This window comes from Dryas octopetala, chromosome 7 (assembly GCF_963921425.1).
Source record: "Dryas octopetala chromosome 7, drDryOcto1.1, whole genome shotgun sequence".
Lineage (NCBI taxonomy): Eukaryota > Viridiplantae > Streptophyta > Magnoliopsida > Rosales > Rosaceae > Dryas > Dryas octopetala.
The window spans coordinates 7,056,567-7,082,609 of NC_141372.1; the positions used below are offsets into that span (position 1 = coordinate 7,056,567).

At 37.3% G+C, this 26,043-nt stretch overlaps 4 protein-coding genes across 4 annotated transcripts; 3 read left to right on the top strand and 1 right to left on the bottom strand.

The window, feature by feature from the left end:
- The first annotated feature begins 1,197 nt into the window (after positions 1-1,197).
- Positions 1,198-4,186, top strand: HY5 (Basic-leucine zipper (bZIP) transcription factor family protein). Its single transcript, XM_086249439.1, has 4 exons — positions 1,198-1,464; positions 1,846-2,026; positions 2,143-2,299; positions 3,527-4,186. The coding sequence occupies exons 1-4, from the start codon at positions 1,368-1,370 to the stop codon at positions 3,590-3,592; spliced, it is 501 nt and encodes a 166-aa protein (XP_086105565.1). The 5' UTR covers positions 1,198-1,367; the 3' UTR covers positions 3,593-4,186.
- A 4,367-nt stretch (positions 4,187-8,553) lies between these two features.
- LOC147279137 (cellulose synthase A catalytic subunit 1 [UDP-forming]) lies at positions 8,554-15,401 on the top strand. The gene is made up of 14 exons (XM_086249438.1): positions 8,554-8,787; positions 9,461-9,656; positions 9,754-9,935; positions 10,142-10,226; positions 10,312-10,498; positions 10,831-11,097; positions 11,184-11,529; positions 11,784-11,921; positions 12,008-12,133; positions 12,604-12,816; positions 12,919-13,183; positions 13,528-13,724; positions 13,858-14,208; positions 14,392-15,401. Exons 1-14 carry the CDS (start codon positions 8,707-8,709, stop codon positions 14,977-14,979), a joined length of 3,222 nt encoding a protein of 1,073 aa, XP_086105564.1. The 5' UTR covers positions 8,554-8,706; the 3' UTR covers positions 14,980-15,401.
- Positions 15,402-18,193: 2,792 nt separating this feature from the next.
- Positions 18,194-20,265, top strand: LOC147279138 (uncharacterized protein At2g34160-like). The gene is made up of 5 exons (XM_086251022.1): positions 18,194-18,434; positions 18,639-18,687; positions 18,954-19,016; positions 19,105-19,169; positions 19,887-20,265. The coding sequence occupies exons 1-5, from the start codon at positions 18,309-18,311 to the stop codon at positions 19,977-19,979; spliced, it is 396 nt and encodes a 131-aa protein (XP_086107148.1). The 5' UTR covers positions 18,194-18,308; the 3' UTR covers positions 19,980-20,265.
- Positions 20,266-20,938: 673 nt separating this feature from the next.
- SHS1 (Mitochondrial substrate carrier family protein) lies at positions 20,939-24,266 on the bottom strand. Its single transcript, XM_086250984.1, has 3 exons — positions 23,330-24,266; positions 21,737-21,898; positions 20,939-21,654 (listed from the first exon to the last, which is right to left on the bottom strand). Exons 1-3 carry the CDS (start codon positions 23,867-23,869, stop codon positions 21,184-21,186), a joined length of 1,173 nt encoding a protein of 390 aa, XP_086107110.1. The 5' UTR covers positions 23,870-24,266; the 3' UTR covers positions 20,939-21,183.
- Between the last annotated feature and the right edge of the window lie 1,777 nt (positions 24,267-26,043).

Genomic DNA, 26,043 nt, shown 5'->3' on the forward strand with positions numbered 1-26,043 from the left:
GGCCCTCCCCTCCCCAGCCCGCCCCCCCTCCCTAGCCAGCCCCCCACCCCTCCCCTCCCCAGCCCGCCCCCTCCCTGCCCGACCCGCCCCCTGCCCTCCCCCCTCCCCAGCCCACCCCCACCCCTTCCCCCTCTCCCTGCCCGACCCACCTCTCCCCCTACCAGTCCCGTCGCACCCCTTCCCCCTAGCCCCAGCGCCGTCGCACCCCCAATCCCCAGCCCCCGTCGCATCCCCTCCCCCAGCCCCGTCGCACCCCCCAGCCCCAAACCCCAGTCGTACACCCCTCCCCCCCCAGCCCCAGCCCCTCCCCTCCCTTCCCCGCCCCCACCCAGCCTTCCCCCAACCATCCCAGCCCGCCCCCAGCCATCCTTCTCCCTCTCCCTGCCCGACCACCCCAGTCTCATCGCCCCTCACCCCCCCTTACCCAACCCCAACCCCCGACCCTCCCTGCCTATCTCCCCCAAAAAAAATTTTAAAATTTTTAAAGTTTTAATTTTTTTAAGAATTTTTTTTATTCAAAAAATTTTAAAAATATTATTATATTTTAAATATGGGGAAAAAGATGAAAATACCCCTGCCACGTCAGCAGATAACAATTTATTTGACAGAAAAACTAACGGAGGTACTATTTTGACATAAAATAAAAGTTAAGGTACTTTTTGTCAAATTTTTAAAGTTGGGACACTAAATTAAAAATTAGTGCATAATTAAGAATTGAGGTACTAAAATGAAGTTTACTCGAATATTAAGTAAACACGTTATCTTACAACTAATTAGGATTCAATACGAACACAATACATTTATTCTCGCCGGATGTAACATTTATAGATAATGATAAATTACTACTTACAGAATATCCCAGCAAAAAAGGAAAAAAAAAAAAAAGTATGGGACCAACCGAATGAAACGTGCATTGCATATTTGTACACCTCAAAGGAGATTATTCAATTCCATGGTAAGCTCGGTGAGATGCTTTCCCAAAATCAACAAACACCGGCACTTTCATTACAGCACATACTGTGTGTGGTCCCAGTACATTGCATCTCCCTTCCAACTTCTACACCATCCGTCGGATCTTAATCCAATCCGACGGTCCACATAGCTCCACGATCCATCCCTACAACCTTTGATACATCCCATTCCTCATGGCTCACATTCCTCCACGCTCACACTCGCAGAGCCCTCAGATCTGAGCATTCTTTTAACGGCTCCGAACGGTTTCTCTCTCAGATGAGTCTGTTATTTACTCACTGAAACATTAAAGTCCCGCTCTTTTCATTCTCTCTCAGTTGAAAACCACCGCAGAAATCCCTTTCTTTTTTCTTTTCTTTTCTTTTTTTCTCTCTGGGTTTGATTTGTAAGACGAAATGCACGAACAAGCGACGAGCTCCATTGCAGCGAGCTCTATCCCTTCGAGCAGCGAAAGGTCTTCCAGCTCTGCATTCCAACTTGAAGTTAAAGAAGGTTTGATTTAATCAAACTCATTGTGTATTTAATATTAAGATTGAAAGCTTATTTTCAACAAGTATAACTTAGTTTGGTCACATATGTCTATTTTTCTTTGTGATTCCAAAGAATTTCGAAATTTCCCATCTGGATTTTATAGAATCCGGGATTTTCTCAGCTGGGTCTTTGTTAATTTTCCCGGGAAATGCTTTTTTTTTTTTTTTTTTTTGCGGGAACAGCCATCCCTGTTACATTGTTTCAGATAAAAAGGAGATGGGTTGTTTATATTTATTTATATTATCTTTCTTTTAAGGCAGAGGCGTGTCACATGAGTGCATTGAATGTTATATTCTTGGGTCCAAAAATATTTCATTTTTTTTTTTTTCGGCTAAATTTTAGGCATGGAAAGTGATGAGGAGATCAGGAGAGTGCCGGAGATCGGCGGCGAATCGGCCGGGGCGTCAGTCTCAGGCAGGGAAGCCGGTTCGTTGGCCGGTCCAGACCGGGCCCAAGTGGCAGGGGAGGGGCAAAGAAAGAGAGGAAGAAGTCCAGCTGACAAAGAAAGCAAGAGGCTGAAGAGGTTAGTGTTCAGCTGCAACGCTTTGATGGTGATTTTACCGTTCTGCCCTTGTTACCCCTTTGCGTGTGCTCATTAGCATTTTGGTTAAATTGTCTTTTTCTGGTGCCAAAAAAAAGGTTGTTAAGGAACAGAGTTTCAGCACAGCAAGCAAGAGAGAGGAAGAAGGCATACTTGAATGATTTGGAATTGAAAGTCAAAGACTTGGAGCAGAAAAATTCTGAGCTTGAGGAGAGACTCTCAACTTTGCAGAATGAGAATCAGATGCTTAGACATGTATGTTAATTGTTAACTCTATCCCTGCATCATCCTCATCACATTCACATATTTCATCATCATCATCAACAACAACATCACTTTGGTATCATTCTTGTTGGAAAAGAGCATTTTGGGTTATGCTAGATTTGATGCTATTTCATAATGTTATTGATTTTAAGTACATACCAAATTATGTATAATCATATCATGTAATTGGTTAGTTAGAATTTGTTTCTGTGAGACTGTGACAGAGAGATTTGGATTTAGGGGTACTAGCATACAGATTATGGAGGGCTATGATATATCTATTATCTTATCACTTTTTGTGGAAAGTGGAATGGGTTATGGACTTTCAATTAATGGGGTATATGGGTGGGGCCTACCCCCACCAAATCCTTCATTGTTTTTGGTCAATAAGGATGGGCAAGGCATGGACAGTTGGACACTTAACATAGATGTGAGGTGCCAAATGCCCTTTTGGTCCTTTAACATAGTGTACCGTTATCATCGATGTGTCATGTATCATACAAAGGTTAATCATAGATTCATAGTTAACACATGTGATTGTCTCGATTATAAAAAATTAATGGCGGTTAATATGTATCATTTTACTGTTTACCACCATTTAACATGGTGTACCAGTATCTTCCTACTTTAACATGTGATTATTACACAATGGTTAACTATGATTAATATGTATGATTAGATGGTACATCTTGAGTAAGACGGTGATAATGTACTATGATTAGTGATTGTGAGCAAAATTGTACTCATTTGGTTGGTAACTTGCCATGTAGTTGTCTATTGCCTTCTTTATCCCTGTCAAATGTCACGGCAACACGGCAAGCCTAAACACGTGTCAATTCACAAGGGTTAGGTGGGCTTGAGCATCAAAATGAGTCACAAATTCTGAACCTTATCATTGTTTTAATTGGTGAATATTGATTAGGGTAGACGTGCAACGTGGGAAAAATTTCGCTTAGGCCTTAGGCAAGTGATATTTATGGTAACCCAAACAAATTTGGAAGATTGCATAACTTATCTGCATCATTCACAAGTCTTGGTCCTCAAAAACCTGACAGGAGTTGGAAAACATTTCCTTAACTTGTCACTGGGCTTAAGTTCATACTCAAACTATTGGTTAATTTCCTTATATTCTGCATCTGTAATCTAGCTCTAATTTTATTTAATATCTACGTAGACATTTATTTATTGGTGGCATTTGTCATTTTGATTTTGTTGCAGATATTGAAGAACACAACGGCAAGCCGGAGAGGAGTTGGTGGTGCAAATGCTGATGGATCTTTGTAGGAGTTGTGTGTGAGAGAGGAGGGTTTATAAATTATAAGGAGAGAGCTACTGAGAGGAAAAGGCGACGCAATACAACTTTAATTTTCCAAACATACAATAGAACATCGCACACCAAAGGACCTAGGCATGCTTAATTGTAGATTAGCATTTCCTATAAGTTATCTTCACTAGTACTTCATTTGCTTGCCACTTTCTTGTTCTTTTTCTCTGTATGCAATATGGTGAAGCTTTTTGTGCCATTCGTGGTGACAGCAGTGGTGCAGGTATGAGTGTATGACCGAACAATTAAGACACTAGCGGCACTGGCACCAGATTGCAAGTCGGAGAAAGCTGGTTCATGTGGGTGGGATAATAGCAGGGATAATGGAAATGGTGGTGGCGGTGATGGCAGTGACATATTAGCATATTAGTGGAAGTGGTAATGGCTGTGGCCTGTGGTGGTACTATTGGGATTTGAGTTTGCCAAGGTGAATGTGGTACTAATACTGATACTGTAGTAGTTAATTCTTTGTAGAAATGTTCTAAAGCTTTGTGGGAGAGATCATATCCCCGTCATTAACGCAATGAAGAAAAAAATTATACTGTGTTCTTTTATTTTTATATTTTTTACCACTATACTGTGTTCTGGCCTGGAAGTAAACTTGCTATGGAATTAAAACTTTTTTGTTGGCCATCTATGGAATTAAAACTTGAACACGCAAATATTAGTTATAATCCGACTTCTTTAATGAAATGTGTCGTATTAAGCCTAGCCCAACTCATTCATTAATTATATCGAGTTGATCAACATATATTTTGAAGTATTTTATAAAAAATCAAAAACATATATAATGAATTAGAGATTTAAGATTAAGGGCTTGTTTCAAAGTGCTTATGTAGGAAGAATCGCTTTTACTAGAAGCATTTTGTTAGAAATTTATAAATTTTAAAAAAAAATTCAAGTGCTTTTTGTTAATATATTTATAAGCACTTTTTAAGGAAGCAGCTGATAGATGCTTCACCTAAAAGTGCTTTTAAGTGCATTTAGAGGTTAAAGTGCTTCTTATTTTTTTTTTTTGTCAAACATAAGTAAAAATATTTTTGACTATTTGAAAGCATTCTAAATTATTGTCAAATAAGTCCTCAGTCTAAAAATTCACTTGATCCTAGTACTGTGAAATCTTAGAAAGTAAATACTAAACTTTATAAGGAGTGATGAAACACTATATCAAAAAAGGTGAAATCTTAGAAAGTAAATACTAAACTTTATAAGGAGTGATGAAACACTATATCAAAAAAGGTGAAATCTTAGAAAGTAAATACTAAACTTTATAAGGAGTGATGAAACACTATATCAAAAAAGAGAGGGAAATTTATAAGGAGTCATACAATACTATAACCAAAACAAAAAATAGGAAAATTAATAAGGATTAATGCAATACCATATAAAAAAAAAGAAGGAAATTTAGATAAACTAGTAAAACGTATCAAAAAAGATTATTCATGTTTGAAATAAACTCAATTGATTTATTATTCGTGTTTGTAGATTATATCCTTTTAAGTAACTCTAACTTGCTAATTTTAATTAGTGACGAGTTTAAGTCATGTTAAAAATTATGACCCTAATGTATGTTGTTTTATATTTATCTTGAGACGAAATACGAGACGAGTAAAACGTTCATATAACGAATGTATATATTCATTAGCTATATCTTTTTCATCACTTCAGTTAACACGTGATAAAAAATATAGTCATATAAAGTGTATCACGAATCACGTGATGAGTGAAATAAACATATAAAATATATACATCTGGAGATAATTAAATTTGGGTTAAATACAAAAATAGTCCACGAACTTTACAGTAAATCTCAATTTAGCCCATTAACTATAAAAAGTGTCAATTTGTTCCACAAACTTTCCAATTTGTACTAAAGCAGTACAAACGCTAACTTTCATCCGAAAATTAACGGAATTGATCATATGAAAATGTAATGAATGGACAAAAATGCCTATGAAAATGTGGTCATTTGCTGTGCACATGACCACTTTTCGTTAAATTTTTTGATAGAAGTTAACGTTTGTACTGCTTTGATACAACTTAAAAAGTTTGTAGACCAAATTGACACTTTTTATAATTAGTGGACTAAATTGAAATTCATTGTAAAGTTTGTGGACTATTTTTGTATTTAACCTTTATGTTATGTCTTATGGGACAGATAAACTGGTATTCTTGGGCCTAGTCCTTGTCTTCTTGATCTGGGCCGCAACAGTTTTAATCCACCTCCCCAACTGGGCCTTGTACTTGAAGAAGATTTTTTTGTGGTTGTCCACTTGTCTAGATCTATCTTGTACTTCACTTTTGTGCCAAAAATGCCAAAAATGTGTCCACGGACAGCCTCTGTAATTAGGGGTGGGCACGGTGCGGTTCGGCTCAATTCACCCCGAGAACCATGCACCGCGCCAGAAATATTATATCGGTTTGGTTCGGTGTTGAGAACCGGACAAAGTGAAAAAAAACCAAACCAAACCAAACCATTGCAAGAACGGTTTGATTCGGTGTGTGCACGGTTTTGGGCCAAAAAATGTGGGCCTAAGTCCAATTATTTTGTTGGTACTTACATTTGGTTTTTAAACATTTTGGCCACACAATTGAGTTTTTGAACTACCATTCTACAAATTAAACAAATGCAAATACAATTTTGAACTTTATTTAACTTAGTACTTAAAATTTTAAAGTAAATACAACCTGCTTAAGTTATAAGTTATAACTATATATAAGATTATATATAACTATTATAGAGTAATGAGTATAGTATATATATAACTATATACTACTATAGTATATACTAGTATACTACTATAATTATATATTACTTATATAGTTATATATAACTATTGTAGTATGTATACAACTACTATACACTAAGTTACTAACTATATAGTTATATATAACTAACTATACTAAGTTACTAACTATATAGTTATATACTAAATTTATATATAACTCTATATGCATAAAACATTATTATATAGACTATAGAGTATACTAATTTTATTATATAAGATATAACTAAAATTATATACTAAAACATTATTATATATATAATATTAAACTCATAGGGTTATATAAAATATATTTTAGGGTCTAAAATAAAAATGTATAAAATGTGTATAAAAATGTATAAAATATGCATAAAAATATATAATTATATTTTAAAAAAATTACACGGTTTGGTTCGGTTTGGTTCGGGTAATATGAGCATGAAACCGGAATCGGAACCGTCTATATACGGTGTGGTTCGGTTTTCTCTTACGGTGTTGACTTTTTGGTCAACTCGGTGTTTTTTCGATTTTTTTACGGTTGGTTTGGTTCGGTGTTTCGGTGCGTCGGTTATTATGCCCACCCCTATCTGTAATAGGTAGTGGGAGCCGGCCACCGACAATAATAACCACTCGTGACTCGACTCAGTACTCACACTAATACCATCGCAGGCTGTCAGGCTGTTAACAACAAACAATAAATCACAAAATTAAAACATAAAAATATACAACCATTGTTCTACTTGATAGAGACACTTTAACCGGTAACCTACATGTGTCCAAATCTGATTGCAGACAACGGGTCTCAAGTCAACAATGCAAGCTCAATTGGGTTCTAATATCTTATCGAACTCATAACAATTGCATGGTTGTTGTTATATGTTGTATTATTGTCGTTGTTGGATGAGAGTGATGTTATAATCACTAAAACTAATCACAGATTTTGATAGTGGCTCAAATTATGACATCTAAATATCTAATACTCTGAAAACTTTGGTGACAACTACTATTAAAAACCATAATGGAGGTACTTAGATAATGGGATGGTCCATAATTGCATTGAGAGTATGACTTGGGATTTTTCATGCTTTTAGCATCATCAAAGATGACTATTTTCTTACAATTTCTCTCATAGGATACATGCATGTAATCACATTTTAACCTATCTATACGCTATAACCATGCAACCGAAAAAAAAACAAATTGTCATCAAAGTTTTTGTAGCACTATAATCAAAGTAATTATGAGGATTAGTAGGATTTAATTGAACATTTTGCGACCTAACTAAAATATTGAATTTAGATGTTGACATAAATATTGCAAATCAAGAAATAGAAAAATATCATAATGGTTATTTTATCAATTAACAAATAATTTAGCATGTTACTTGTTGAATGTGTGTGATCCAAATTGAGATTGATAGTAGAACATGTTAGATACGAGTCAACATAATATAATAATATTATGATCACCAAATTTACTCTTAAAATGATAAATTTTTTTAAAATTTGACCGTAAAACTACAAAAAAATTAATAATATTACATGATGATATAAAAAAAATTACCTCAAAATGATGTGTAAAAGCACCGTCACACACGAGTAGAAAATTTAATAAGATAAATTTACTAAGTATAGTAGTACTTTCCTAAGAGAAGATTACTGAAAATATTATCTAGATTTATTACTTTCCTTCAATGATCTCTAACCAAAAATTAAATAAAAACCTTGGCAAAAAAACAAATAAAGAAAAAAATAGAAAAAAAATATATATAAAAAACACAACACTAGTTACAAAAGACAAAAGGAGTAGAGATGCAGTAGTGCTAGACATCCCACATTTTTATACCATAATTTTATACCACCTTATGTGGTAACTTACATGGCATTCATGCATTGGACACTAAAAAATAAAAACAAAATCCAAAAAGAAAAAAAAAATTTTATCCAATAAAATAATGACACATAAGATGGTATAAAAATATGGTATAAGAATGTGATAAATATAACATTCGTAGAGATGGTTGTCTACAAGCTATCACTGATTGTGTACCAACTAAAAGCGCGAGCTGAGTTGGGACAGGGGCAACCGGTTCACCCGGTAAAAAGAAATATAAAAATAATTAATTCACAGAAAATATAGTAATAAAATGACAAGCAAAGCGATAGCTGTAATGAGTAGTGAGAGATCAGAAATGTCGTGGTGAATGGGCGAAGAGTTCAGAGCCTTTGCCGACAGATCTACTTTCTGATATTCCATAAACATTGACACCACAATTCGAGGAAGCTAATCTAAGCAATTGGCAACTAGTCATGGAAGCCAATGCTGGACTGGTGGCTGGCTCTTACAACCGCAACGAGCTCGTTCGGATTCGCCACGATTCCGATAGCGCGGTGAGTCATTCCAGAATGCCCATTTCGATGTTTTCTTGTGTTGCTGTTTGTTTTTTTAATTTGGGATTTTTTTCCTGTACTGTGTGGATCTGAGTTTTGAGTAAATTTTGTGATTTTTTTCACTGAATCGGATATGGGTAGTTGTTGTGATTGGAAATTGAGCATGGTTTGCATCTTCAGTCCGAAATGTATATATTTTTTTCCAGTAAAGTTTGGAGATTTAAGTTTGGATTTGTTAAAGCTCTGATCTTGTTGATTTTCTTTTCCTTTTTAATAATTATGGAATGGAATGGTAAGTGTAATTTCTCTCAGATCAATGTGTATATTGAATTTGGGGACACTTCTTGACAACCCAATTAAATTTTTATTAGTTTTTCAAGGGTTGTTTTCCAGTTTGATGGTTCTTTTATCTGTGTACAGTGAATCTAAGATCTTGATAGTTCAGTCTAATGGGGATTTAAGTTATTCTTGGACATCTCAGTTGACTTCAGCTCAAACCCACTTAACAAAACTCCTCTCACGAAATTTTAGCTTATTTCTTATTTGTTCTCATTTACTCACTTACTCACTCACTCACACATAACGCATGTCTGAGATTTGTTCTTTGAACTTACTGAGCCGAGAGATGTTCATACTTTTACTGTTCTCTGACCATTGTCATTGGGTAATGCAGCCCAAACCCTTGAAGAATCTGAACGGCCAGATATGTCAGATCTGTGGTGATACTGTTGGACTTACAGCCACTGGCGATGTCTTTGTTGCCTGCAATGAGTGTGCCTTCCCTGTTTGTCGGCCTTGTTATGAGTATGAGCGGAAAGATGGCAACCAGGCTTGCCCACAGTGCAAGACTAGATACAAAAGGCACAAAGGTTGGCTTGTTTTTTCATTATTTTATTGAATTGAATTCCATTATCTTCACTTGTAGCCAATTTTTGCAATGAAGTTAACAAGACTGATTTACTTTAGGGAGTCCCCGGGTGGACGGAGATGATGATGAGGATGACGTTGATGATCTGGAGAATGAGTTCAATTATGCACAAGGAAATAGCAATGCCAGACGCCAGTGGCAAGGAGAAGATGCTGACCTCTCATCCTCCGCTAGACATGAATCTCAACAGCCAATTCCCCTTCTCACCAATGGGCAGTCGGTAGGCAATTAGTAATTGGGCTTCTTAATATCACTCATATATCATTAAATATGATTCTTTATTTAATTCATAAAGCTTCTCATTTTCATAGTGATGAGAGTTTTTTTTTTTTGGTTCTTGAGCTCTTCCTTTGCAAGTATTATATGAGTGGTATATGCATTTTGTTAAATATTACCTTTAAACTAATATGCTCTTAACCCCTTCAGGTAGTGTCTGGTGAGATTCCCTGTGCCACACCTGACAACCAATCTGTGCGAACTACATCTGGTCCTTTGGATCCGCGGCAGCCAGGTACAACTTAATTACATTGATACAGAAAGTCTTCTGACAATTGACTTGTTTGAATTTCATTTGATTATGTTGTTTATTGTTACAGTTCCAGTCAGAATAGTGGATCCGTCAAAGGACTTGAATTCTTATGGGCTAGGAAATGTTGACTGGAAAGAAAGGGTTGAAGGCTGGAAACTCAAACAGGACAAAAATATGATGCAGATGACTAGTAGATACACTGAAGGAAAGGGGGACATGGAAGGCACTGGTTCAAATGGAGAAGAACTCCAAATGTGAGCATCCTGAGTAAAGGCTTTATTTTGCTTGCTCATTTAAATGGTTATGAATGCTGAGTTTATTGGTTTGGATGACTTTTGAAATTGGTGTACTGTATTTGCTTGCATACAGAAAATTATCCTTGGGATCTCAGAATGTTTTCTGTTATATTATTAAATCATCTTTCTAAATTTATGTGCAATGATCCAGTGTAGGAGCATGCATTTTTTCCTTCACATTATAAAGAATGGAAATGAAAAGTGTCTTTCCCTACGACAGTCAAGTGTCAATATAGTGCAATTTTTCCATGAAGATGACAGTTTATCGTTCTTATTTTTGTTTGTCTCAGGGCTGATGATGCTCGACAACCCATGAGTCGCGTGGTGCCTCTTTCTTCATCTCAGCTGACACCTTATCGTGTTGTGATCATACTCCGGCTTATTATTCTGGGTTTCTTTTTGCAATACCGAGCAACTCACCCAGTGAAAGATGCATACCCATTATGGTTAACATCAGTTATCTGTGAGATTTGGTTTGCTTTATCCTGGCTTCTGGATCAGTTTCCAAAATGGTCTCCCATTAATCGTGAGACCTATCTTGACAGGCTTGCACTGAGGTTGGTCAACTTGATGTGGTGGTTATTAAAAATAGTTTCACATCATTTTTAAGATTACGTGGATAACCTTAGTTGTCACCATGCAGGTATGATCGTGAAGGGGAACCATCTCAGTTAGCTCCTGTAGATGTGTTTGTCAGTACAGTGGATCCCATGAAAGAGCCTCCTTTGGTTACGGCTAACACTGTTTTGTCCATACTTTCTGTGGACTACCCTGTGGACAAAGTCTCTTGCTATGTATCAGATGATGGGTCAGCAATGCTCACATTTGAATCCCTTTCTGAAACTGCGGAGTTTGCTCGGAAGTGGGTGCCCTTTTGCAAGAAACACAACATTGAACCTAGGGCCCCTGAATTTTATTTTGCCCAAAAGATTGATTACTTAAAAGACAAGATACAGCCTTCTTTTGTAAAAGAGCGTAGAGCAATGAAGGTGAGTGATATGCAAGTTCAATATGTTGCATGGGTTTTTCAAAAAATTTATTCATGATTATCTCTTATGTGTTCATTTCAATTCTCTGCATGTGTTCCCTGATTTTGAATTGAAATCTCTTGAGAGGTTTATAGGTCATAGTATTTGATTATCTGTGAGAGTTCAAAGGATGTTTGGAGAGCAGATTGTGGTAACTTCATATGTGCTTAGCACTACAAGTTGAGTAAAAAATGCTTTTTTTTTTGCCCCCACAGAGAGAGTATGAAGAATTCAAGGTACGGATCAATGCCCTAGTTGCCAAGGCACAGAAAATGCCCGAAGAAGGTTGGACAATGCAGGATGGGACTCCATGGCCTGGGAACAATTCCAGGGATCATCCGGGAATGATCCAGGTACTCACATTTTCATCCAGTGTATTTAGGTTTCTGTCTCTTCTTGCTCTTATAATAATTTTAATTTTCTATATGTGGAAAAACAGGTCTTCTTAGGCCACAGTGGGGGCCTTGATACTGATGGAAATGAACTGCCTCGACTTGTTTATGTTTCTCGTGAGAAGCGACCTGGCTTCCAGCATCACAAGAAAGCTGGAGCAATGAATGCATTGGTTTGTTATCCTCTGAAATTGTTTTAGATTAATTTTTATTTCTGGGTAGCCAGTGGTTCAACTTAATTGGAACTGTATTTTGATTACTGGATTATTTCTGTTAAAGCTGGATAACAGCTCAAAATCGTCCATTTTTGGATGATATACACTAGTATTAATGCAAAAATGTGGGGTCTATGTACACCACCAGCATTTTTTAAGATCCTCAGTTGTTCCTTGTCCAATTAGGATCCTCAGTAGTTCCTTGACCAATTAGGATCCTCAATATTTCCTTGACCAATTACATTGTTGGAGGGTTACTGACATTTTTTGGCTTGGTGAAATAAATTGTTGGTAAATACTTATTTTATGGTAATAAAAAGTCAACATCTCTTAAACAAGGTTTTGTTAGATAAGATCAGTTCCCTGATGATTTGCAGTCTCTGCCAAAGCCATTTTGATTCTAACTTGTTTCACCTTGTGCCATGTAGATTCGAGTTTCAGCTGTCTTGACAAATGGTGCATATCTTTTGAATGTCGATTGTGATCACTACTTCAATAACAGTAAAGCTCTTAAGGAAGCCATGTGTTTCATGATGGACCCAGCTTATGGGAAGAAGACCTGCTATGTACAGTTCCCACAACGTTTTGATGGCATTGATTTGCACGATCGATATGCCAATCGCAACATTGTCTTCTTCGATGTAAGTGCTACTTGGTTTATGATTACCAATTACAAATATCACTCAATGCGACATTTTGTGCTTAGGCTAGTAAAATACGTTCTTATTTTGTTTTATTTGCAGATCAACTTGAAAGGGCTGGATGGCATCCAGGGTCCAGTCTATGTGGGAACTGGTTGCTGTTTCAACAGGCAAGCTCTATATGGGTATGATCCAGTTTTGACTGAGGAAGATTTACAACCAAACATTATTGTCAAGAGTTGTTGTGGTTCAAGAAAGAAGGGAAAGCATAGCAATAAAAAGTATATTGACAAGAAGAGGGCAGTTAAAAGAACTGAATCCACCATTCCCATTTTCAATATGGAAGACATTGAGGAGGGTGTTGAAGGTTGTTTATTGTTATTAACATATTTAATTTTTAAGTTTTTCCCCCCAAACATCTTACAACTTATATTGATGTTCTGCTTTATCTATGAATTAGGGTGGGTCTATTGCATGCATTCAAGAAACTTCTAACATCTTTTTTTTTTTTTTTAAAGATTTCTGTTTTTTTTTTTTTTTTTTCTGGATCCAATGTCAGCCTCGTAAACAATTCCATTTGTTTGATAAAACTTTTTAAAAAGAAATTATTAATTTGAGATTTGATATTGACCAATTTGACAGCGAAATCGAAATGATGTTTTTACTGCATCCCTGCTGTGCATTGTTAACTAGATTCTTCATATTCTGTAGGTTATGATGAGGAGAGGTCCCTTCTTATGTCTCAGAAGAGCTTAGAGAAGCGCTTTGGTCAATCTCCAGTTTTTATTGCAGCCACCTTCATGGAACAAGGAGGCATTCCGCCTACAACCAATCCTGCAACTCTTTTGAAGGAAGCCATACATGTTATTAGTTGTGGATATGAAGACAAGACAGAATGGGGAAAAGAGGTAAGTTAGTATAGCAATTTAGCATCTAGCAGCTCTCATTCCTGTAAATAAATATTTAGCATTGATCTACACCTATTAGATGGACGTGATTTTTGTTTCACAGTAATTGAACATTTTCTTCCTTTATCACCAGATTGGATGGATCTATGGTTCTGTGACTGAAGATATTTTAACCGGGTTTAAGATGCATGCCCGTGGTTGGATATCAATCTATTGCATGCCTCCCCGCCCAGCATTTAAGGGGTCTGCTCCTATCAATCTTTCTGATCGTTTGAACCAGGTGCTTCGGTGGGCCCTGGGGTCGATTGAAATTTTGCTCAGCAGGCATTGCCCCATATGGTATGGCTACAATGGGAGGTTGAGGCTTCTGGAGAGAATTGCATACATCAACACCATTGTTTACCCCCTCACATCTATACCGCTGATTGCATACTGTTTGCTTCCTGCGTTTTGCCTTCTCACAGGGAAGTTCATCATTCCTGAGGTAAGTACTAGTTCTGTGTCAATCTTACTCAAAAAAAGAAACAAAAAAGTATATATTAAATGATTCTTTGAAGTGCACCAAAAATTTACTGTCCATGAGACCTTTTCCCCTTCAATGTTTAGTCTTTTGACACTCTAGATTTTTATCCTGGGCATCCAATAGGTCTGTTGAATGTTTATGCAGATAAGCAACTTTGCTAGCATGTGGTTTATCCTCCTCTTTGTTTCCATTTTCACAACTGGAATTCTTGAGCTGAGGTGGAGTGGAGTCAGCATTGATGACTGGTGGAGGAACGAACAGTTCTGGGTCATTGGTGGCACATCCGCTCATCTGTTTGCTGTCTTCCAAGGTCTCCTAAAAGTTCTTGCTGGGATTGATACCAACTTCACTGTCACATCAAAGGCATCCGATGAGGATGGGGATTTTGCAGAGCTTTATGTGTTCAAATGGACAGCACTTCTCATCCCTCCAACCACAGTTCTTATTGTGAACTTGATAGGTATTGTGGCTGGTGTTTCATATGCCGTAAACAGTGGATACCAGTCTTGGGGTCCACTCTTCGGCAAACTGTTTTTCGCCATTTGGGTCATTGCACATCTGTATCCATTCCTGAAGGGTCTATTGGGTCGACAAAATCGTACCCCCACAATTGTCATCGTGTGGTCTATTCTCCTTGCTTCAATATTTTCCTTGCTATGGGTGCGCATCGACCCCTTCACATCCGACGCTACAAAAGCTGCATCAAAAGGTCAATGTGGCATCAATTGTTAGTTCAATTTCGAAGATAATCTTCTCATGGAAACACCATCTTTCTCCACCTGTGTGTGTATATAACAAGAAATCAAGTCGTCTGCAGAACTTCTATGGGCGGTCTCCCTGGCCAAAAGGGAGTCTGGTGGGTGAAAAATTTAGAACCCTTTGTGTATCTTTTTTTTTGTCCCTTATAGTGTTTATTATTAGTCCATACTGAAATACCGGTTTCTTGAACTTTGACCTGAGTCATTGTTGTGCAGTAGAGTCATTGTTGTGCAGTATTGTCATGGTTGTTGTCAAGAGAGGATATAGGAGCTATTTATTTATTTATTGCAGTACTTGGTCTCTGATAGGACAGAGTATGTTTTGTTCTATGTAATCTTATTATGGGTTCTCATGATGGAACTACAATTGAATACAAGATTCTTTTCACCTGACAAGCCTATATGAATTATATTACTGTTATTATTCATTCAACACAATTTCTATCTTGCACTGTAAAATTGGCTCAATTACAATTTACTTCTATAAACTATAGGGGTGATTTCAGAATTGTTCACAAACAAAAAAATCTTTCGGAAGCGCGTCCGCTAACTTTCATAAATCATGCAACGTTAGTGTTTTCGTCCAATTTTCCGTTAAATGCTTACGTGGCTTTTGTTGATTGGATTTTTTAATGACGTGGAGTGCCACGTGGAAAAAAAAAAAATAAAAACATTATATAATATGAAAAACTAAAACTAAAATATATAAAAAAATTAAAAACTAAAAAATGAACCCACCATCCTTCTCCCAACGCTCCCTCTTCCCCCACCCAGCCCCGGCGACCCTCCCTTCCCCGACCCAGGCCATCCCCTCCCCCTCCACACCCAGCCCTTCCCCCTCCTCTGGCACTGTCATACCTCCCACCCAACCCCAACTCTGCCCAACTCATTCTCTCTCTCTCTGCACGACTCACTGCTCCCTCCCTGAGCCAAAGAAGGCTTCTTCTTCCCGAACCCCCCATTGTTCTCTTTGGCGACTGGTGGGTCCCGCCACGAACGCCCCTCAGTAAGGGCTTGGATGCAATCCTGGTACACGGTGGCGGCGTTGGTGTTGTACTTGGCGACGATGTTGGCCTTCTTGGGGACGCCATACTGGATGAGGAACCTGTTGAGCTGCTCGTTGCCTCCATCTTCTTGATTTGGATCTCAGACCAAGAGTCCATGGTCACGGATCGAACGGAGGAGATGTGGACACCGAGGCCGCAGTGCTTGCCGGAGCATTCTAGGCACATGAAGACGTACTAGGAGACCAAGGCCCACTGCGGGTTCTTCTGGGAGCAGTCCACACGGGTCTTGTTCCCCAGCTGCAATTGAAGGTCCCGGAGCCGCCATGATGCTGCCATTTGAGGTCCGATCCATCTAATCTGAATCGGGTTTGGGTGGGAGGGGGTGCAACAGACTGTGATAATTCAAAAACCAACTATAATCAAAGGAAGAAGACGAAGCTAGATTTGCACATCCATAGAGAGAAAGGAATGGAGGGAGAGAGAAAGAGAGAAAAAATAAGAAAGGGGGAAGAGGGGGTCAGTGGATGGGTGTGGTGGTGGGCCGGTGCAGAAGGTCAGTGAGAGGGAGGGGAGGGTGGTGGGTCAGGAGGGGCTGTGGTGAGGGTGGGGTGGCCGAAGAGAGTGAAGAGAGAGAGAATAGAGAAAGAAAAGAGAGAGGAGAGGGGCGGGGTGAGGTTGGGGCTGGGGGGGGAGAGGGTGGCTGCGGGAGGCTGGGTGGGGGGAGAGGGAAGGTCGCCGGGGCTGGGTGGGGGAAGGGGGGGGAGAGAGAGAGAGAGAGAGAGAGAGAGGAAAGGAAAATGAGATTTTTTTATGTTTTGTAATTTTTTATTATTTTGTTTTTCACGTGGCATCCACATTACTAAAAAATTCAGTCAGCAAAAGCCACGTAAGCATTTAACAGAAAATTGGACGGAAACACTAACGTTGCATGATTTACGAAAGCTGGTGGATGTGCTTAAAAGATTTTTTTGTTTGTGGACCATCTTGAAATCACCCCTATAGTTCGTAGGGGTAAATTGTAATTGAGCCTAAAATCTTTTAGTGGCTGACAATCTGGTTTTGTTTTTTAAACTTAATTTTATTTTTTAGAAAAACAATTATTTTTTCTTTGACCGAAATAATATGAGATTCAATGTGCATGAAATATTGTCTATAAATTTAGAATTAAATATCAAATATCAATAGTTTTTCAGTAAAACAGTAAGATATTATTTTTTTTTAAAATTTAGGTACTAATCTAGAGCAAGACATTTTGAATTAGGTCACAAATTAGTTTACTATACAATTGTGACTGTTTTAAATTCATAAAAATTCAAAATTTATAAAGGTTTAATGCTTTGAATTTAGGTTTGAGGAATGAAGTCCTATAATCTAGAGACTAAACATTAAACTTTAAGCCTTGCAAATATTGAAAAAACAACAAATTAATAAAAAAATTATGACTGTTAAACATTCAATGCTCAATATAATCATGTTTTCTAAAGTTGGTACCTAAACCAAAATTTAGTATCTAAAGAGAAATGACATAACATTTTGGTAGTTAAAATGAAAAAACATTGTAATTTGGTACCTAAAATAAAAGGACTTATTATTGTCACATTATTCTAAAATTTTGAAATTTGTTTCGGTCTAAGTTGACACATAAAAGGATCAACAAGTCTGAATTCTCTCTCTCATATAAAAAAGGCTATTAGGATATGGGTTATAATTTTTGGACAATAAGTCTCATGACTCGTATGATCGATCAATTTCAGTTTTCATCTTGTGAATTATGGTATTAAAGGTCATGATTGACTAATTCAATTTGGTATTGTTGTGAAGTAAACTAGCTGCGAGAAAAAAGTTGTTTTTGAAAAAAAGCAACCCCTCAAGAGTTTGGGATTAAAGCGTGCCCAAAATAAACAATTTATTTCAAAAGTTTTCACCCCAGAGGAATTTATTAGTAGAAAAGTTAAAGTTGTTTATTTTCAAAATTGGAGTTAAAATAAGCAAAAACAAAAGTTACAAAAAGGGCAAATATGTCATTTTGAGAAAATGGCAAGATGAGTTGTAAATACAAGACTGACTTGTCACTTGTTGGGAGACAGTGCAGTAAACGACGGCGTATCCACTTACTTGTAGGAGACAGGAGGATTGGAGGAGTATTTGTTAATTTAATTATAAAACCCCTTGAGCCTCCGGGAGTCACAGTTGGAGGGTTTTTGAGGTTTTAGATTTTGGAGCAGAGAGAGACTTCGGAGAGTATTAGGGTTTTCTTCTCTCTCTCTTCAGAGAAATTCAAGAAGAAGAATAGAGAATGGAGGGTCTAACAGAGGTAGTGAACAACTTGAAAATATCGGATTCATCATTCAACAACAAGAAGAATCGCATCCAAGTCTCTAACACCAAAAAGCCCCTCTTTTTCTACGTCAATCTCGCCAAGGTAGTGCCCCCCTTTCTCCTTCTTTATCTGTTTCGCTATTTTGTTTTTGGGATTTTGTTAGGCCTTCGTTAATTTTCTCTCGCATACATATGGATCTACGAAGTTGAAGATTTTGACCAAAACCTTGTATTATGCTTATACTATTGTTGCGTGTACTATTGTTTGTGTTGTTAGTCATTGGGTGCTTTGCAATTGCTTTTGCAGAGGTACATGCAGCAACACAATGAGGTGGAACTCTCCGCTCTTGGAATGGGTATTGTTTTGTTTTTCTACCCCTCATTGGTTTTTTTCGTTTTGATTAGTGATTTATAGTATTGGGTTGTATTATTTTTGTCTTCTTTTTTGCTCATTGTTTTCCCTGGCACATTGTGCACATAGATTAGGATTTTAATGCTGTATAGGCATTGACTGTCCATAATCGTTATGCGGCTATCAGATTATCGATGACGTTCAGTATTATTGAATTGAAAGCTTTTCTTTTGTGTACTAAAGGATTCACAACTTGTTTTATATCTACAGCTATTGCCACAGTTGTCACAATTGCTGAGATTCTGAAGAACAATGGATTGGCTGTTGAGAAGAGTGAGATTTTTACACCTTTCTGACAATCCTGTTTTTTGTTTTTGGTATATGGTGATGATGGTTTTAACTTGCTGTTGTATGCATTCAGAGATCACGACTTCTACTGTTGACATGAGGGAGGATGCAGGAGGACGGCCAATTCAAAAGGCAAAGGTACATTTTGAATTTTGTATTAGCCCAACGATATTCTGGTATCTACATTGGTATTCTGTTAACCTAAGTCAGCAGGATGGGGACTATGATAATGTGCACCAAAAATAGGGGTCCTTGAAACATATCTGATGTAGCTTATAAATCAAGAAACTTGGAATGGGGCGTTCGTTAAATGTTAACAATAAATAAGGACACATCTTGTATTGTTCAAAAGGAAATGAGGTTTCATATTAGTCAAAAAGTGCTCATTCAAGGACATGAGGCACCATATTACTCGAAGTTTTCTTATTTCTGAATGTATACAATTACTGGAGTCTGCATGATGGTGTGCCCACGTTTTCGTGGGCATAGTATTTGAGTAAATCAGGTGCTTATATATTCAAGGACAATTTATTTTAACTGTTAGGCCGTCAAAGCAAAGTTTTGGCTTAGTTAGGTAGGGCTATACATATTTGCTCTGCTGGCCACTATTGTACACATGAAAGTGATTATTAAACCAGCATTGGGCCCATAGGTTTGTGTGTGGGTTTAGTATATGAGTTTCCGGGTTGGTTTAGTCACTCTTCACTTTGATCAACTCAGCACTTGGATGACATGGCAATCTAATTTGACCTTAACCGGAATGCATTACGGTACTTTCATGAAGTAATTCATTACTGTAATTCTATCTTGGAGGTTGACAAGCTGATGATGACATGTAATTTCTTTGTTATTTAGATTGAAATACTGCTGGGAAAGTCCGAGAAGTTTGACGAGATAATGGCTGCTGCTGCTGCCGAGGAAGCCAATGAGTATGAGGAGCAGAGTTGAAATGTGTTTCTGATATCTAGCTTGTTGGTGCACTCACTTTTAGTTTTATTAGAAACTGTGGATGTCTGAATTTTGTTCTTGGATTGGCTTCTCCAACTGATGTCTGCTTAGCTGTTATAAAATTTCTTTTCGGAATTGTTGTATAATACAGTTCTATCTGCTACCAAAAAATTCAAATTTGTTCCTAGGTTCATTAATTGAAGCTCAATGTTTTAGAACGTTATGAATTTGCTGAAGATTTTGTTGCTCTTCTCTAGTAAACCATCGAGATTCATACTGCTTGTTCTCTGGAATGCGTCTGAATCTGTTTGAATTGCTCCTTTTTGCTGGAGCATTGATAGTCTTTTAGCTCCTATTTCGTGTGCACTGATTGTATGCCAGTGGACCAGTGGTTGTTGGCAAGGGACCCCCAAAATGAAAGAAAAGTTGGTTATGTTTTATGATTTGTGCACACTGCGAGAAATTCATTGTCCACCTGACGGTGACATTATTAGTCAAAAAATAAAGAGCTACGCAGAGAAAAGTAAGTTTTCACAGGTCTATTGCAATTGGATCAGTACCCCAGTGCCCAAAACAAAACTAAAGGCTTTCTGGTTTTAATGGTTTAAGGTAGGTGCTTTAATGCTTTGACTGAGCAGTGTACATCAAAGAGACCAGTGTGTCCACAGGACCACAACCCAGTTAATATCCAATTATTTCTTGGAATGGCTTTACCTCTATTTTAAGAGCTGAAGAGTAAGTATTACCATCAATTAGGGTGATATGAGCTTAATACATAGACAGCTAGAGAATTGATCATAAAGGAAAAGGCAAAGGGAACACTCTAACAAAAACATTTTAAGCAGGCGTAGCAAAATCTCCAAAGCAATAACGGGTGACCTTCCCTACAACAGCAATCAAGTTCCCCACAAGGATTACATTGTGTAAACCATTGGAGCTATATGGCATATCAAGCCACGCAAAATTGATATTGATCTGCTTATTCCTTTCAAGACAAGAAAACTCAATGCCATTTCAATTAATTGTCAATAACATAAATTCTAACCTCAGAAAAAACAAGGCTCACTGAACTTAGTCGCAAAAATAAATGAAACAAAATCCAACAGTCAAAAAGAAAATGGGCAAGTATACCCGTGTCATAAAAAAGTTATCCCGCTTATCCCTCTCTGCTCCGACCAATATGTAATATAAATACGAAAAATTTCTAGGCTTCCTCATTGTACTCTACCAGTATCCTCTTGCATGCTTCATAGCACATAAAAGAAATCCCAGCTGCAGGCACCAACTTCATGCAGCTAGGCCCGAGCCCTCTGTATAAACCCTGGACCCCTTCGTGTTCAAGTATGCTTGTGAGGGCATGAAGCACGTTCTTATACTGCCTTCCACCCAGGGCTCCCACCTGCATCTGTTTGCGTGCCACCTCAAGTGGGAATGTTGCAGTACTTGAAATAGCACCGGCAGCTGATCCGATTAAAAGGGTTTCAATGTTTCCGATCTTCTCCTGCTTGAGGAACTTGCGATAGGCTTTCCGCAATGTGTCATAAGCAAAGTAATTGGTTGCAGCATATGGAATTACTCCTATAAGACTAGGGGCAAGACCTCTGTAGAGCTCTCCAGGTCCCTCTTCTTGCACTATTTTTACAAATGCATCAAGAAGGCCATCATAAACACCTCTCTGCAGATTTAACAACACTGTCATGTGTTAACTGAGTGCATACTTGAGATAAGAACATGAGTTCTGCTTATCTTTACAATACCTGAATGGTTAGCCGGGTCTTAAGTAACTCAAGAGGGTATGTGCAAATTGTCGAGCTTACTCCAGCACAGGCACCTGCGATTAACGAGGCAGGAATGGGAAGTTTGGGCTGTTCTCCAGGTTTGGGTGACAAGCGCTTGTTAACCGTATCATAGGCAAAGAGCTGCAAAAAGATGGCAGAAATTTAAATTCAAAACCAAATAAAAGAGGAAATTGAAATCCTTAAAATCTAAATGGAAATCATATTTTATGTAGGGTCTCTCAAATCACAAGTACACGCACAATACTATAGCAATAATTCACCGAACGGGTCTCTCAAATCTCTTTATTTGTTTCTGTACACTGTAGGCAACTTATTTCTTGGCCACATAGAAACATACCAGGGGTAATTGAAATCTACTTAGGATGGTACATCATAAATAAATTCTTGAATTGCATGAAGCAAACCCCATTTTTTCTGTTATTGGAACTGAGGCCAGATAGGCCATCTCCTCAAACTTAATATTGCTTCTGCTCAATGATGAGAAATGATAACTAAAAGGCCCCTCACAAGAACAGAGTAGCACATCAAATCAACAATTCATTGCAGCACTCCGCATGCTATCACTAATGAAGAGCATCATGCAACCAACTCAATTTCTCCAATCCACAAGGTTCCCCTTCATGTTCTGCCTAACGAGTAAGTTTCAAAAGTGAGATGTTAGAAACTGTCCAGTTTCACTAGATCATTAGGAGAGTTGAGGATTGAGGATGATATCAGCATTCAAGCAAAGGCTTATTCATGACATAAGGAACAACGTTACTAAGATGATCAGGCATATTTTTCTCATGACCACGATAGGTAAATAAAAAGGAACTCATCATAAGGTAACTTACTGTATTTTACTGATCATTTGTCAGGCCCAATGCAAGAGCATACTGTCCAGAATAAAAAGGATCAGCAAACTAAACTAACCTAAAGTATGTGTAACTAAAAGCTGCATCATACTACAGAATCGACAGGTTGTCAAACTATATGCTCTAACACAACAAGCAGGGGCTGACATGAATGGAGCCTTAGAACATATAAATTCGTTGATATGTTTATCAGGTGATAGATGCAAGGCTAAGTGAAATTGTGACATATATAACACAATGGGGAAAAAGTCAACCCAAAGACCATGATTTTCAGATTAAATATCAAAAGTACTCAATTATAATTTTCACCAAGTACTCGATTTATATGGGGCCACCCTGATAAGCATATAAACAAACAAAGTGCATGACACCAAGAAAACATATGAAAATTGAATTACCCTGGCATTTAATTGTGGCCCTGGAGATCATACTTGTAAAGAATAAAGACCATACTTGTAGATTAATTTATAAGCAATGCTAACAAGTAACAACGAACAAAACCCATATCTAAATCAAACAAGTTGTCACTTATTCATCAATTACACCAAAAAAAAAAAAGAATAATTCAAAGAACTAACCATAGTAGCATCCTTAATATGACAAAAACGAAGAGAGTAAATGAAGATGATACAAGTTGAAACTTGAAAATATGATCCAATATAATATTTATACCAAAAAAGGAAAGAAATTCCCGTACCTCTATTGCCTTGCTGGGTGCAACACGAATCACATTGACAAGATTTCCCCTAAACAATCCCTTCCACCCATCAGTCTTCATTATATTATGGAACACCTCAGTAGTAGAATTCCCACTACTCCCAACCATCAAATGCGTTCTTATTGTCTCCAATGGCGCCACAGCAGTCCGTGATACCGCGCCAGCTACTGCACCGCTTATCAACCTTCTCAGTGAAGGGTTTGCAACCTTAATCTTCAATTTAAGACCACCCTTCTTTTTCTTCACCACTCCTTTCTCTTCCTTAACCCCAAAATTCCTAAAGCCCTCCACATACTTCATATACAAATCAGCATATGGAAGTTTCATGGCGCCATCGCTGCGTGGATTCTGAGGGTCCGGAGAGACACCAAACCCCATTCCCACTTGGCTAACGCTTGCGAATAAGCCTCCAGGATGATGATAAAGCCCCTCTTGCGGACTCGATTGAAACCCCAAATTACAAACAGAGAAAAACCCATCACTCTTATCATCGAATAGCTGAATTTGTTTCCTACCCATTGATCAGAACCTATTGTACACGCTTTCTTCTAGGATTCAGAGGACAACCAAGTTCATTTTTTCACGGTTTCAAGCGGATTCGCAGTGTTTGAGAGGCAAAGATTCAGTTTTGGGCAATTGGGTATTCAAATAATCCATTTTTGACAGATGGGTATGAGAGCAAAACTTGAAATGTTGTATGATTTGGAGAGGGACAAAGAGCAGAGAATGGAAACAATTCTTTTCTCAACAAAAAAAAAAAAAGGGGGTTGGTGAAAATATTGGGTGTTGTTTTGTTTAGACAAGGAGGCGATGAAAACGAAAGGGAAGGGACTGAAAACCTAGGTGGGGAGAGAAAAGAGGGTAGCTGAATCTCTCTCTCCTCTCTCTGTGTTTGACACACACACACACTCTCTTTTCTCTGTGTGTAAGTTTAGCTTATATAGGCATTGCTTGGGTGTGTCTTACGGTGGGTGAAGGGAGTTAGGTTTTGTGTTCAAGTTGGTGAATAGTGGACTCAGGTCTAAAATGATTTCTGCCTTTTGGTCTTTCCAGGATTGACCCTATTTTGTTTTTGAATTAATTACTTTAGGCTACCTTTTATTTATTATTTTTAACGTGTAATACCCTTATTAGTAAAATATAATAATTAAGTTAGTTTTTAATAATTAGATTACTTCTCTTTCTCTTAGTTTTGCCTTTTATTAATAATCAGGTCACCTAAACATGATTGCTGCTGCTATTACTACTTTCTTGATCCATCATCAACATCAATCTCTCTTCTCTATATTCGTTCCTCTTGCATATATTACTCATTTCATCATATCAATTAATATCACAATTCCATCGTACCATTCAAACTCTACAATCGTGGGTGCTTACATTTACACACACTTGTTGCTGTTTTCCTTATAGTCAACGTAAGAAGTAAGCACCCATACAACATCTTTCAAAATTGGGAGAGTGCGATGAGGCAGAGGACATATCTATTTTTGGGCAAATCTGATCCAACGTTCTCGCCACTGTCTCTCCTCCTAGGCTCCTCCTCCTCTTAGCACTCTGCTCCTTTGCTTCCTGGGCCATGTTTTTAGATCTGAAACTTTTTTTCTTTTTGTCAAAAGATGTGAAACTCAGATCTAAAAAAGTATTGAAATTATGAACTGAAATTGCAAAATGAAAATGCAAACTGAAACTACGACTTTTTGAGTTTGTTAACTGTGTCAGACAACTAAAACTGCGAATTTATAAGAGTGTTCCTCATAATTGAAACTGCGAGTAAAAACTGAAACTGCAGTGAAAATTGAGATGGTTTACGATTAAATTTGTTTGCATAATGCTAAAACTGTTTTGGGTTGTGGGTGAGTTTATGTTACCTGAAAATTAAATTTGTGGTTCTGGGTATGTTGATGTTATCTGAAAATTAAATTTATGGTTGTGGGTGGGTTGATGTTACCTTAAAATTAAATTTGTGAAATTAGATGCTTTTGGTTAACTTTTTGGGCTATGAGTACCTTAAAGTTAATGGACCCTTTGTTTTTTTCTCATTTCCTTTTGTTTTGCTAACAATTATATAAAGTTTTATAATGATTTTGATAATAAATTATAGAAAAGGTTAAAGAAAAAATTTCTTTTGACAAAAAAAATCAAACATTTTCAAATTTTGTTTTTGTTTCATACCAAACAAAATTTTGTATAATTCTGTTATGTTTTTAAGTGAGACATCATTTCTTCCAACACTCGAAGTAAATAAAAGATTTAAAGAGGAAATTACCAATTTTGGTCTATTTATTGTTCACTTTATATCGTTTTGGTCTACAAATTTTTATTTTTATTTTTTCATTCTAATTCACGAACTTTTTGACATTTGTCATTTTTGTCTATTTCGTCAAAATTTCATAAACATGCGTTAAATAGAGGAGCAAAATGGTCCATTCCGTCCTATGTTTTTCAGTTTTTCTTCTCAATTTTGACCCAACTTTTAATCTATCAAATCTCTACTAAATTTATCAATCTCATACTAGTTTTGAAGCTATATCTTCTTTACAACTATATAAATAGCATTCAAAATAAAGTTATAAAATTCGAGATAAATGATCACAAAATAGGTTACCCAAAATTGTCCTATTTTTTAAGAGATCGTCCCCACATTTGGTGGAAATTGGTGGTTGGATTACAATTTACAAGTACTATTCTAT